General features: G+C 39.9%; 1 protein-coding gene and 1 pseudogene across 2 annotated transcripts in view; both read right to left on the bottom strand.

Annotated features, from left to right (window-relative positions):
- Positions 1–691: 691 nt before the first annotated feature.
- The window catches only part of LOC148366156 (phospholipid-transporting ATPase ID-like), a 38,974-nt gene continuing 27,331 nt past the window's right edge, over positions 692–12,334 (bottom strand). For both annotated transcript variants that reach the window (XM_088335174.1, XM_088335175.1), the window contains 9 exons: positions 11,228–11,333; positions 11,008–11,149; positions 8,572–8,755; positions 7,190–7,413; positions 4,684–4,767; positions 4,318–4,563; positions 3,311–3,449; positions 3,013–3,143; positions 692–1,415 (listed from right to left, as the gene is read on the bottom strand). In XM_088335174.1, the coding sequence (XP_088191300.1) occupies positions 1,086–1,415; positions 3,013–3,143; positions 3,311–3,449; positions 4,318–4,563; positions 4,684–4,767; positions 7,190–7,413; positions 8,572–8,755; positions 11,008–11,149; positions 11,228–11,333 (1,586 nt within the window). In that variant the 3' untranslated portion in view covers positions 692–1,085. The remainder of the gene's footprint in view (positions 1,416–3,012; positions 3,144–3,310; positions 3,450–4,317; positions 4,564–4,683; positions 4,768–7,189; positions 7,414–8,571; positions 8,756–11,007; positions 11,150–11,227; positions 11,334–12,334) is intronic.
- Positions 5,979–6,110, bottom strand: LOC148366157 (U2 spliceosomal RNA; annotated as a pseudogene).

Here is a 12,334-nt window from a genome sequence, read left to right on the forward strand (position 1 = left end):
CCGCAAGACGTGGGTTCTGACTCAATCCTGTTGGTATTTCCTGTCCGGTATTGTTCCCGTTTATTTTGTCTTCTTTAATATTGGTTTCCAGTTTCGTTCCCGTCTATTATTGTCCCGTTTATTATTCTCTCCAGTTTCGGTTCCCGTCTAGTTTGTCCTGTCTAATTTCATTATCCTGTTTCTATATCAATCCTGTCTGTTTCGTCTTGTCCGACATCGACCCCATCTGTCCGATATCTGCTCGTGCAATTGGTGTCAATCTTGTCGGTCCCTGGCTTCCTGTCTTTCCACGCCAGACTGCTGCCTAAAATGCATGACTCCCCATATTCTGTAAAATAAAACACACACATTTGGGTCCTGATCCTGCTCTGGTTCATGACAGTAACGAAATTAAACAGGACAAACTAGACGGGGACGAAAACTGGAGAGAATAATAAACAGGACAAAAATAGACGGGAACAAAACTGGAAACCGATATTAAGCATGACAAAATAAACCGGAACAATACCGGACAGGAAATACCAACAGGCAACAGGATCGAGTCAGAATTAATGTCTTGCGGGGCAGAGGTTTGTTGACGGACTGACATAGGGAGATTGAGAGCACTGAGCTTAAATAGAAGGAAAGCCAATCTGTCAACAAGCCGCAGCTGGCGCCACCTGGCCGGGGCCAATTGGGCGCCATGGCAACCGTGACAGCTGCGTTTATTCTACTGTTAAAATGAACAATTTGTTAACACATTCATTTATTGCCAAACAAAAACGTTTTTTTCCTATTCTTTGTGAATATACGTGTTGTGCTTAAAAAAGATCCCTTTTTATCCGTGCTTTTAATTCGTAAGGTAAGCCACAAATGTAGGGTGAATGATAAAGCACAGTGCTGAAAGCTGAAGTGTTACTTTTTACTGATCTGTCCCACCTGAGAACACAAAGTCTGGATTCGGTCCCCGGGTTTGACATGCTTGACTTACATGGTTGAAAAGGCTTTGTAAACATGAAGACATTTTGTCCCCTTCAGATATTCTTGTTTCCTTTTCCACAAAAAAGATTCCTTAGTCGTAAAACATCTTTGATGCCGACCAGTGGTCAAAGTGCAGCGTCGCTGATGGTCCGGTACATCTGCAGCGAGGTCGCTTCCACATCCTGGGCCTTAACGTACTGCATGCGTCCCGTCGGGCTGTACCCGGCCGAGCGGCCCATGGGGCTGAAGCCTGCGGTGGCGCGGCCCGTGTGTGCGAATCCCGAGGATCGGGGCGGGGCCGGACGCCGTAGGAAGCGGCCTGACGTCACCAGGTCGCCGTAGCCTTGCGCATGCGAGAAAGCGTAGCCGGAACGGCGAGAGCTGGTGCGGCGGATTCTGGCTCGGCGGGGAAGCGGGGGAGGTGATGCTTTGGCCTTGCGGACTTTGAACATGACCTAGGAAGAATGTTTGATATGTTTAACACTGGTTTCTGGGGGCCACGTTTGTGTAGATCACAGGCGTCAAACTCACGGACCGCGGGCCACATCTGGCCCGGCGTACAATTATATCTGGCCCGTGAAATCCTTTTATATACATCTACTATAATGGCCCGGGTCTAAGAAACCCTGATTACTTTCAAATTATACTCGGATACTGAAAACCACAATGGCCGAGAAAATTATGTAAACTGACATTGCCGGTATACCCGTGTGTCTTATTTGTGGAGATTTTGTGGCCGTAATTAAGGAATTTAATGTAAATCGGCACTACAAGACAAAACTTCAGAGTAAGCTGAAAAACCTTGAATCCAGAGAAAAGATACAGAAAGTTAAAGAGTTAAAGAATAATATGAAGATGTTTTTCACTAAAGCAAATTCCCAAAGTGAAAAGCACAAATTTGATTCATATTTTCCGTTTTTTCATATTTTCATTTTTATAGTTTTGACAAGAGATATTTTTATGGAGAGCAACGATTTTTAATTCATTTAATGTTTAAGTTTGTGTATTCTGGAATATTTCTGACTGTTTTAAATTTATATTTATTTATTCTTTTTTTTTTTAAAAGGTAAGTGTATTCAATAAATATTTATCCTGTTCGGCCCGCGACCAAAGGCGTGGTTTGAGTTCTGGCCCTCTGTATAATTGAGTTTGACACCCCTGGTGTAGATGAAGGTTTTCACATTTTTATCAATCTGAATCAGAGCTCCTCTTTAAAGAACCCTGGGAAATGGCTGATAATGGCATGGATTCCTGAGATTTTTATTGTATGTCATGATTGATAAGCCTTACAAGTTCTATGCAAAGAAATGAAGATCTAAGCCTGTAATTCTGTCTAGAGACAAGTAAAAGTAAATATTGTATGTTTAAAAAAAAAACTTTATAAAATGTTGTATAGCATCAAAACATAAAGGGTCCAACTGTTTTTTTTGTTGCAACATGATCATTTAAGGATACACGTGCATCGTTTATTTATCTATCTGCTTGTTTGTTTTAACAATAATAACACATACATTTTTGTTTTATTTTGAAGGCAAAACTTTTTTGGCAATATGTTGAATTATAATTATTCCATAAAACTATTTTATCTTACATTATACTCTCAAAAATTGTTAAGTGTTTAGTTTCACCTTGGTGATAATTAAATAATGTACTGTAGACAAAACATTTGTAGGGCAGGCATCAAATGAAGAAAAGTTAACCTTAGTTGTAGTAAGAAAAAAAAGACAAAGATATTGATACAAAAAAAAAAAAAATAATTCCTAAAAGGTGCAAACCCTTCTTGTGTGGTATATGGCAAAGAAGTGTGCTCAGTTTATGTATATTCTTCTCAAAAATAGACCATAAAACATCTTAAAATAATTTTACATATAAATATTATTTTTTTGACATTTTAAACATGCGCAATTACTTGTTTTACTGCAATTTTCCTCAATTTTCTAACTGGGATTTTTGCAGTATTGCATTTTTAGTATATCCGATAGGCCATAGTTTGAACTCTTATGATTGACAGTATATATCACTGTATAGAATATAACAGTTGTGCATTTTAACCTTGTCATTGATTGTGGGGCGGAGCAGGATCAGCAAGAAGCGATATGTGACCACAGGAAGGATGCATAAAATGGTGGTTAGCACGATGGTCAACCAGACATTGGGCTGGCTCAAAGAATTCCTTGCTGTTCCTGAACAAAGCAGATGTTACACATACAATTAACCTTAGTTTTCCAATATTGACGTAGGACTCAAATGGTATCTTGAAATATATCATTTTTAAAGAAGATCCCCCAAAACTATGTAAACACACAAAACTAGATGGACTCTTTGGAGGAAGAACCCATTCATAGCCTACCTATGAAGGGGAATGCTGAGGGCAGCATTAAAAACAGACCATTGCTGTAAATAGTGAAGGTGACAGCGAAGTACATGACAAGGCTGCCCACAACGAAGACGGTGTTCACTGCTGTCCAATAGGACATCTCCAAAGCCAGCTACACATGAATACACACACACACACAGACAGTAAGACATGTACCATATTTCCTGGACAATAACGCACCTAAATTTGAAAGTGTGCTGTACAACCCAGTGCATCTTATATACTCTACAGCATAATAAAGCAGAGAAGATTGGGAATGCTTACAGAAATCATAGGTGTACGTTACCAAACAAGGTTTTGCCGTAATACTGTATTTGAAAAATGATTGATCAAGATTGATTAACATCGCTGAACTACTTTGTATTGTATCCAACAGGAATCGAACCCAAGTAGTGGCGGTGAAAGTGCCAAAACCTTACCATTAGAATACCAATCTTTCAAATGACATGCAAAAAGGCATTCGCCCATATCTCATTATCACACTATTTTTACTCTCTGTGTCAGGAACACTGGTTTGCATAGTGCATTCGGTTAGCTTAAACAGTCTCTCCACTTCTTCACCAACGAGTGATAGAGAATGGAGAAAACCGAAAGTCTTTCAAAAAAAATACCGTACAAGCTCTTTTATGTATGCATACATATAAAACAGAAAGGTTATTGAGGCACAAGTAAAGAAGTAAACAGAATGCACTATGCAAATCAGTGTTGTGGTACATTGAGGTAAAATAGTGTGGATAAGAGGATGAACTCTGATGCAACCTTATATGTCTTTCGTACCACTGGCAGTCTAAAAGTGATGTGTCAGTGCTCTCGTCATTGCATACAATGTTTTGTGATGTTTGTTGGTGGCACACATAGATGCATTGTAGTCTTAATTCTATGCGCCTTATAGTCTGGTGCGCCTTATGTACTGAAAATATATGAAATAATGACTATTTTTTTTGGGGGGTGGACATTATAATAAGGCCCAAGAGAAATACCTGGATTGTGACCGCGAATAGCAAGCAGGTCTGTGTGAGGACAGCAAAAGACTGGTAGTCGGCCACATCGCGACCGTCGGCACGCGCCACCTGGCTGACAGCAGCATACGGGATGAAGAAGAGCACCAGGGAGCTGTAGCAGCTGTGCAAGGCACACTTGAAGAAGGCCGCCTTGCTGAAATAGAGGTTGAGTTGGCCCGGCACATACAGCTGAGGGTGCTGGAAGCTCCACGAGTCGTTCACGTCCTTTATAAACCATGAAGGAGGCAATTTAAATCGATTTGTTCCATATGCTAAGACATTTATTTATGTTTAAAGCCTCGATTATTATTTTCAGAATTACTACAAAATCAGATAAGATTTTACCTGATCAAAAAGGCTCATTCCCAGCACAGGTAAGGCAGTGTACACGAGATTGTACATTGTAATAAACAATTCATCATACACCGTCTGCAAAGGAAAAGGCATTAACATTATAAAAGACTCATCTTACTCTGTCTACCACCTCTTTTAACTGATACCCTCCGGTAGGCGCTACGGGTCCCTTTAAACAAAGACAAACAGGCTCAGAGACAGTTTCTTTCACAGGGCCGTCCAAAAATAAGCGTGCAAAACTATGAAAATATAAATCTTGTGGGTTATTTTCTTATTTTTGTTGCTGTTAAAAATGATTGCACTACTGTTAAGATGTACCGGTACTACTCTTTCATTGCAATTTTATTATAAATCAGGCCGGTTTCTAAGTCAAGTCAAGTCAAGTTTATTTGTATAGCCCTTAATCACAAAAAGTCTCAAAGAGCTGCACAGATCAAGGACTATTGCAAACTACAGACTATTATGATCTAAAAACCTACACGAGGGCAAACAATACACATATTATCAACATAAAATATAGGTTTTTCATATGCTATAGAATAGAAGCGGTTTGTGTCGGACTGGATTTTTTAAGCCCAATCTTACTTCAAAAGTCCAGTTAGAAAAAGAAAAAAATGTCTAAAAAAAAAATCATATTTTCAAGTAAATTTTATTCCTTCCACTTGTTGATAAATAGTTATTTTTTATTTTGTTTCTTACATTTCTTTAACTGTTTTTAGAATTATATTGTGTAAAGTAACGAATATAAAAGACACAGATAAGCAAAACTAAATTCAAATTCCCTTCATTTTACTATTTTTAACTATTATACTACTAGTGATCCCAAGAGCCAAGAAGAAATCCGCAGGTTCGAGAGCGTTCTCCATTCGGGCCCCGGTTCTGTGGAATGTGCAGCCCTTTGAGGCTCTTTGTGATCAAGGGCTATACAAATGAACATGACTTGACTTGATTATATACTATTTTAAAAGTAGCATTTTTTATTTCTTGTACTTAGAAAAGAACTCAAAGTTCGGGTTCATTTTATTTGGCAGTATAATGTTTGTTCAGTCGAAAAAATATCGCAGACCACAATCGCGAAACATTGGATAAAATGGGAATCAAACCCAGATCCCGGTGGTGTGGGGGGTTTGGGGTTTTTAAGGGTTATTGATCTATCTTCGTTATTCATTATCCATTATCCGTTATTGGTCAGTTCATAATACGCTACAAAGCCTAGGAGCCGGGACACTTACTCTCAGCCAAAAGGCCAAGCTAAGGTCCTAGCCCTAAAGCCTTGCTGCGATCATTGCGAATGCACCGTTCCCGGAGGTACTGCAATACCGGGCCGATGCGTGGAGTGGACAGAGCAAGCTCATATTCCATCTCCGAAATGCAAAAATCAAAGATAGTGACTTCATAGAAAGTACACAAAAGGCTATTGCATTGTTCTAGGTGATACTGCACAGAGTACTGACACTTGTCCATCAGAACATCAGTGGTACAGAGATCCCGGTGGTGTAAGCCGAATCATAATCACTGGACCACCAGTGATATAGATCACATACGAAAAAGCCATAGATTTGATCTCATTATCACACTATTTTTGTTCATGGTAGCGAGAGGAATGTTATGATAATGTATTGTAGAGAATAGACAGTCGTCCTAAGAGATATAAATAAACCCAGAAAGCACAAAGAGGGAAACGGCTCTTTGGTTTATCTGATGGTGAATTGGACATTGAAGGACATTAAATAAATACATTGTACATTTTTTGTTGGTATTGTATCCATAGTTTACATTCTCAATAAATGATTTTAATCATGGCTTCATATATTCAACAACACTGTGACTTGTAATGATCAGTTTGAGCTGAGAAAAAGCGAAAAAAAATATGATACAGATTTTCAATAAAAATTTAGGGGTGTGCATTAGTACGCATTATACATAAAGAAATATGGGTAGGTCACAATTTAAACAGGATAAAAAAGTATAAACTTATATTTTAAAAGTATAAATGAATATTTTCTGAGTGTACGGCAAATAAGTAACAATTCAACAGAGTAATCTACATGTCGTCACACTAGAACAACAACAGCAATCAGATGATGGAAGTGCTGTATCTGAGACAGATTGGTAGGCTTCCCCTGCTGCAGGTAACCATGGAAACAAAAACTATCTATTTCATGAGGGGGAGCAAACCCATACCCAAAAGCAAAGGCCTGGAAGTGATGCCCAGACAACCCAAATGGTGAAGGGATCCGCGAACATGAACTGAAGATTCCATTAAAATCATTTTTAAAAAAGGGAATTAATAAGAAACCTACATTTGAGGAAACAAAACATAAAAAAATGCAAAAAAAACCCAAACAAACTAAAAACACAATTTGATATAAGAAATCAGTCACTTTCCTGGGATAAGTAGATTAAACTCTTTCCTTGCCTAATTCCTTACTTATTTAAATGAGCCACCACCACAGCGGATTACATTTGAAGCCAAATCCTCTGCCCTCAGTCTTACCTGTGCCGAAAAGCCGCAGAAGAAGGCGTACCAGAAGTGGACGAAGGTAAAGGTGAAGTTCTTGTAGAAGAAGTAGCGCAGAAACTTGCACATGCGTAGGTAGGACCAGCGACCGTGCACCAGCAGGAGGCGCTGCAGGAAGCGGAACTGAGCGAAGGAGTAGTCACTGGACAGCACAGCCTGCATGCCTTCCTGGCCCGAGATGCCTACACCAATGTGCGCCACTGAAGGGATCAAATCAAACACCAAATAATTTCGTCTTCTAAGTAGAAAAAGCTTAAAGGCATTTCCCCCATTTTTTTTTCAATTAGGCACAGAAGTTGACACATCTAGTATGTTTGCTGTAGAGCTGTCACGTAAATAAAGGAACACATGGATTTTAAAATGACAAATCCCATTAACACAATATGTGGGGCATCTCTGAAACAGGCAGCGATTGGAAAGAACAGCGATTTCATACTGGTAACTTTGCTAGGGAGGTAGGCGATTGAAGCTTTTTGTTTGAGTTTTTTGCTGCACGTGTCACGGTCGGTAGTATTTTGCCTAGTTAGCACCTCGTTAGCGTCAATGATGCCGAGGGCTTTCCTGTTTTGTTTGCTCCCGGTTGACACCTGTTCCCACCATGTATTGTTTGGCCGGCTAGCCAGGAATTAGAACTGGTTTTGCCTTGTTCCTTGCTTTTTTACCGACACGTTTATTGCCATAGCCGTCGTCGCTTTTTATTGTTGGTTCCCAGTTAGCCTGCCTGTTCATCGTGTGTTCTTTCATTGCCTAGCCTGGCATTTTTGCACCATTTTTTTCTGGTTCCTTGGTTTGTTTATTCCCTGCCAGCTTCGCTTTTATCACTGTATCCGTTGCCGATTTTTGTTGTTGGTTCCCGGTTAGCCTGGTTGCTCACTGAGTGTATTTTGGTCCGCCAGCTTTGTGTACTTCTGCCAAAGATACAGCCGCCTTTCGTTTAGCTGTTCCGGTTAACCCCTTGTTGGCGGTTCTTTATGTGTTTTTTTATTTTTTTGCCAATTAGCCTCTTTTTGGCTGGTCGCCCTTTGTTGTACAATTACTGCATCCACCTGCGACACAACGCCTAGGCATTCTCCAAGAAACCAACAAAACTTTGCTTAAAACACTTATAACCTCTTCCACTAATTAACACGTAAAACAATATGGTGACTGACTTGCTAGGGTGCTGGTGTTACTCCGATTACGTGACAGCTCAACATGACAAAGACATGCTGTCTTCAGATTGCATCATCTCGGAAAAAAATAGGAATAACCGATTAAATATATATATATTTGATGCAAAATCAATGTACTATTTTGTCTAAGAAATTGGGACTACCTTTGATGTAAATAAATCAGAATTCGGTTGCAAGAACACTTACCTTTGATCATGCTGACGTCATTGGCGCCATCGCCAATGGCCAGTGTTACAGCACGCTTGTAGGTCTTCACAAGCTCCACTACCTGCGCCTTCTGCAGTGGAGTGACGCGGCAGCAGATAACAGCCTTGCACATGCACGCCGTGCGTAAAAAGTCCCGCTCCATGCTCCGGTCCAATGCATATGCCTGTACAAAGAAAAACAAATCCCAGGGTGACTCATGACCAGGGTCCTTGACGATTATGTTATTGGGCTGGAAAAATTGATAGATGACCAAATACAAGCTAGGCGGAGAAATAAGATAATTTCATTGTTGTTTTTAAAAATCTGGAGGAGTTTGACTATATTTCAAAAACCTTATGAATTAATTGTTTTTTGGCTTGGGTTTTACAGTTAAAATGTGTGGAATAACATTTTAAAAGTCTAAAAACGTTTCAGAATAATTGCCAAAATCCAAATAGTTGAAAAGTCTCTGAAACCAATCCAAAGACTCTTAAACAAAACTTTTCTATTGCATATGTATTCATATACAGTATAATATGGAGAACTGTTGGGATATTTGTTTTCATTTATTGACAACTTCAAAATGTTTTAATACCAAGTAATTTTTATCCCTGCTTTTTGAAGATTTAAAAAACAAATGTTTATAAGAGTATAACACAACCATGTTTATCTAAAGATTTATCATGATATGATATAATATAAATACTTTAAAAATATATGAAATGCAAATATGTAAATTATTTAATGTCCATGAAACATGCACAATAAAATAGTTTGAAAAAATAAGTCAGTTGATTATGACATTTTTTCCCAAAAACAAGGTAGCAAATAGAAGACTAAATTGTCTTAAAAGGGCTGTAAGGAATTTGAAACTTTGTTACTCTCTGCTGCCAACTCCTGGCTTATAATCATGATAGGCAGCCTCAGTCGGTCCATTCATTATGCGCCTTTAAATACGTGCATTTCTTAGACGTGCTGGAATAAATTCTTTTTGCATCTCATTAGGGGTTTGGGCTGGCCTTTGGACTATATTGGAAACATCCCTTTTTTTACTTTTACCATTTTCATGCTAACACTGACAAAAAACAGAAAATGACAAACACAAAGTTCCTGCGCATTATTATTGAATGTGACGACTTTGGTGAGCTACCCCGGCTTTATATTTTCCCAGTATCTTTTTTCAGACTGATCTTGATGTTTCTATGATGAGTCTATTTTTAACTTAAATTCCATTCAAAGTGTTTATTGTCATATGCACAGTAAAGAACCACGTTTCCCTGCACAATAAAATTCTTAGTTTGCTGTCCACACAGTCGCCAGCGAAAAAGAAAGTAGAAACTAAGAAATGGTTGGAATTTCTTGAATCCCATGAGTTTGACCTTTCTAATAATATGTGGAATGACGCATTTGAGTAATTGGTGACATCGTACAGACACCGTGTCCGTATGTGTCTGAGACACGTATTTGCTTCTTTGCGAGTCGTCGGAATGTTAAGGGGTTAATGACATTGACTGAACTATATGGCTGTTTTGTTGACGTTCCCACTGTAGCGCCTTATAGTCCAGTGCACCTTATATATGGAAAATATAGGACAAAAAACTATGTTTGGGGGGTGCGCCTGTCATAATTACGGATGTGAATCACCTGTGCCCGCTCCTTTGGTGCCAACTGCCTCGGACTCTGATGGCTCCCTGTCCCTATTTAAACCCACTCCTATCTGTCCCCGTTTGTCGGTCCGTCTGCGAACCTCAGATAACACTAGGTAAGCCTTTTCCGACCCTGACTCCCACCTGTTTTTTGCTCCCGTCTGTTCCCCGGCTTCGACACGTTTTTGATCCTGACCACGTCTACTCTCCCGCCCCGGCTTTCGGCCTATTTCGTCCCCGACCACGTCTACTCTCCTTCACTGGCTTACGACTCGCTTCCAACCCTGACCACGTTTTTGCTCTCCTGTCCCGGCTACTGACCCGTTTTTTCCGTTCCCGACACCGCCATTACTCGCCACGGAAGATGCACTTCCGTGTTCAGAGCGACCTGCTTCCCGCGTCCAGCAATCACCGGATCGTGGGCGCAACCCTTTCTCTTTCTTCCAATAAAACTTGTGAGAAACGCAACGCAAGTGGGTCCTGTCTCCGTTCTGGACCTGACAGCGACTTATAACCCAGTTCGCCTTATAGCCATGAAAATAAGGTAATTATATAAATACTAAACAGCAATGAATTACATTCTCAATAGATCAGAACTAAGCAAAAGAAGCAAGCTTTAAATGAATAGAAACCATTAAACTACTTGTTTGAACAAATGTGCTTAACTTTGATGAGGTTCAGATTTTTTGGGGGGAATGGTACACAAAATAAAAAAAATAAAAGCCTGACTTATTAGAACACAGGATTTGAAACATGCTCGAAAAAAGGCGAAAAAGTTTACGAGGTGTACCAGACTGTGCCCGTTGATGACTAGGCCATACTCGCCGTTCACCGATTCATCTGCAATTGTCTTCGTTCTTTTACCCATAGTCCTCTCCAGCAAAAAAGTGTCATCGTCCGTAGCGCCTGGTTTCATAGATGTGCATGCGTTCCTGTCAGACACAAAACAATAAATCACTGGAAATGAAACCAACAATGTAAAATGTCACAAAAACATCAGCGATATATACCTGAGTTCTTTCCTGACATCTTCCGGCGAGTTACCAGAAATGACGAAAACCTCGTTCATTTCTTCACGCAGCAGGTTGCATGAATAGCCAATGTTTTCTGCTGTTTCTGATAAAAAAAAAAGTATTGTATTTAAAATGATATATGTAAACTAAACGGAATACAAAATACATTAATCTCTCGCTGTATCTCGGTTTACTTTTCGCAGCTTCGATACTGGCGGGTTTTCATCGTGCATTGTGTTCTGCAGCAGACAACACACTAAATGCTATCATGGGGCAGGTAGCCGAGGGCTGTGTGTATGTGTTGGGTGGGCGTAACTGTCTGTGTGTGAGACTGTGATAAGCTGGTGTACGCTGTCAGTCAAACAGCTGGGCAGGCGCACAAGTCAATGGGTCCACCAAAGACCAACTGCGAAGCGACAGCTAGTATTAAGCAGCTCGTTACAGTGAGAAAAAAAAATCAATTAAACCGGTCTCTAAGAAAACTCATAAGACGCAAAGAAATGCTGATCACGACCGGGTGCGCCATGGATTGTTATCGGGTCCGGGAAGAGACCGAGGCACCGTCAGGAGAGAAAGCAAAAACGCTGCTGAAGGTCTGGCCTACAGCGGCTAAACTACGGAACAACTCTCACAGGCCACCCCTGCCGAGCCTGTTTCTTACCAACGTCAGATGCATTACCCATAAAACGGATGACCTGGAACTACAACAGGTGGAAAACCGCTACATTCCTGAATCTTGGATTTTAACCATCATGGACACCTAGTCCATCCGAGGATCCTTAATGCTTGCGTGCAGCTACCCGACCATTCCCTACTTTCCTTTCTTACAGTGAAAGGAGAAGCCCTCCAATTTTGTTGTACTATTGTATAATGACAATAAAGACCATTGATTCAACTGCATTTCTGTGTTATGTTTTTACCTGTAGATCTTCAGTTGTTATATTGTTATATTGTGACGGTCGTATATATTATATGTTAGTTATATCTAATTAATAAATGTTTCATGGACTTTTTTGGAACGTAACCTTTGAGAAAAGAAAGGGATTACTGGACATTTAAATTAAAGATACTTATTTTTGAAAATATGATCTATGGATGTTTTAT

Source organism: Urocampus carinirostris, chromosome 5 (assembly GCF_059441175.1).
Source record: "Urocampus carinirostris isolate Australia breed hairy pipefish chromosome 5, RoL_Ucar_1.0, whole genome shotgun sequence".
Classification (NCBI taxonomy): Eukaryota; Metazoa; Chordata; class Actinopteri; order Syngnathiformes; family Syngnathidae; genus Urocampus; species Urocampus carinirostris.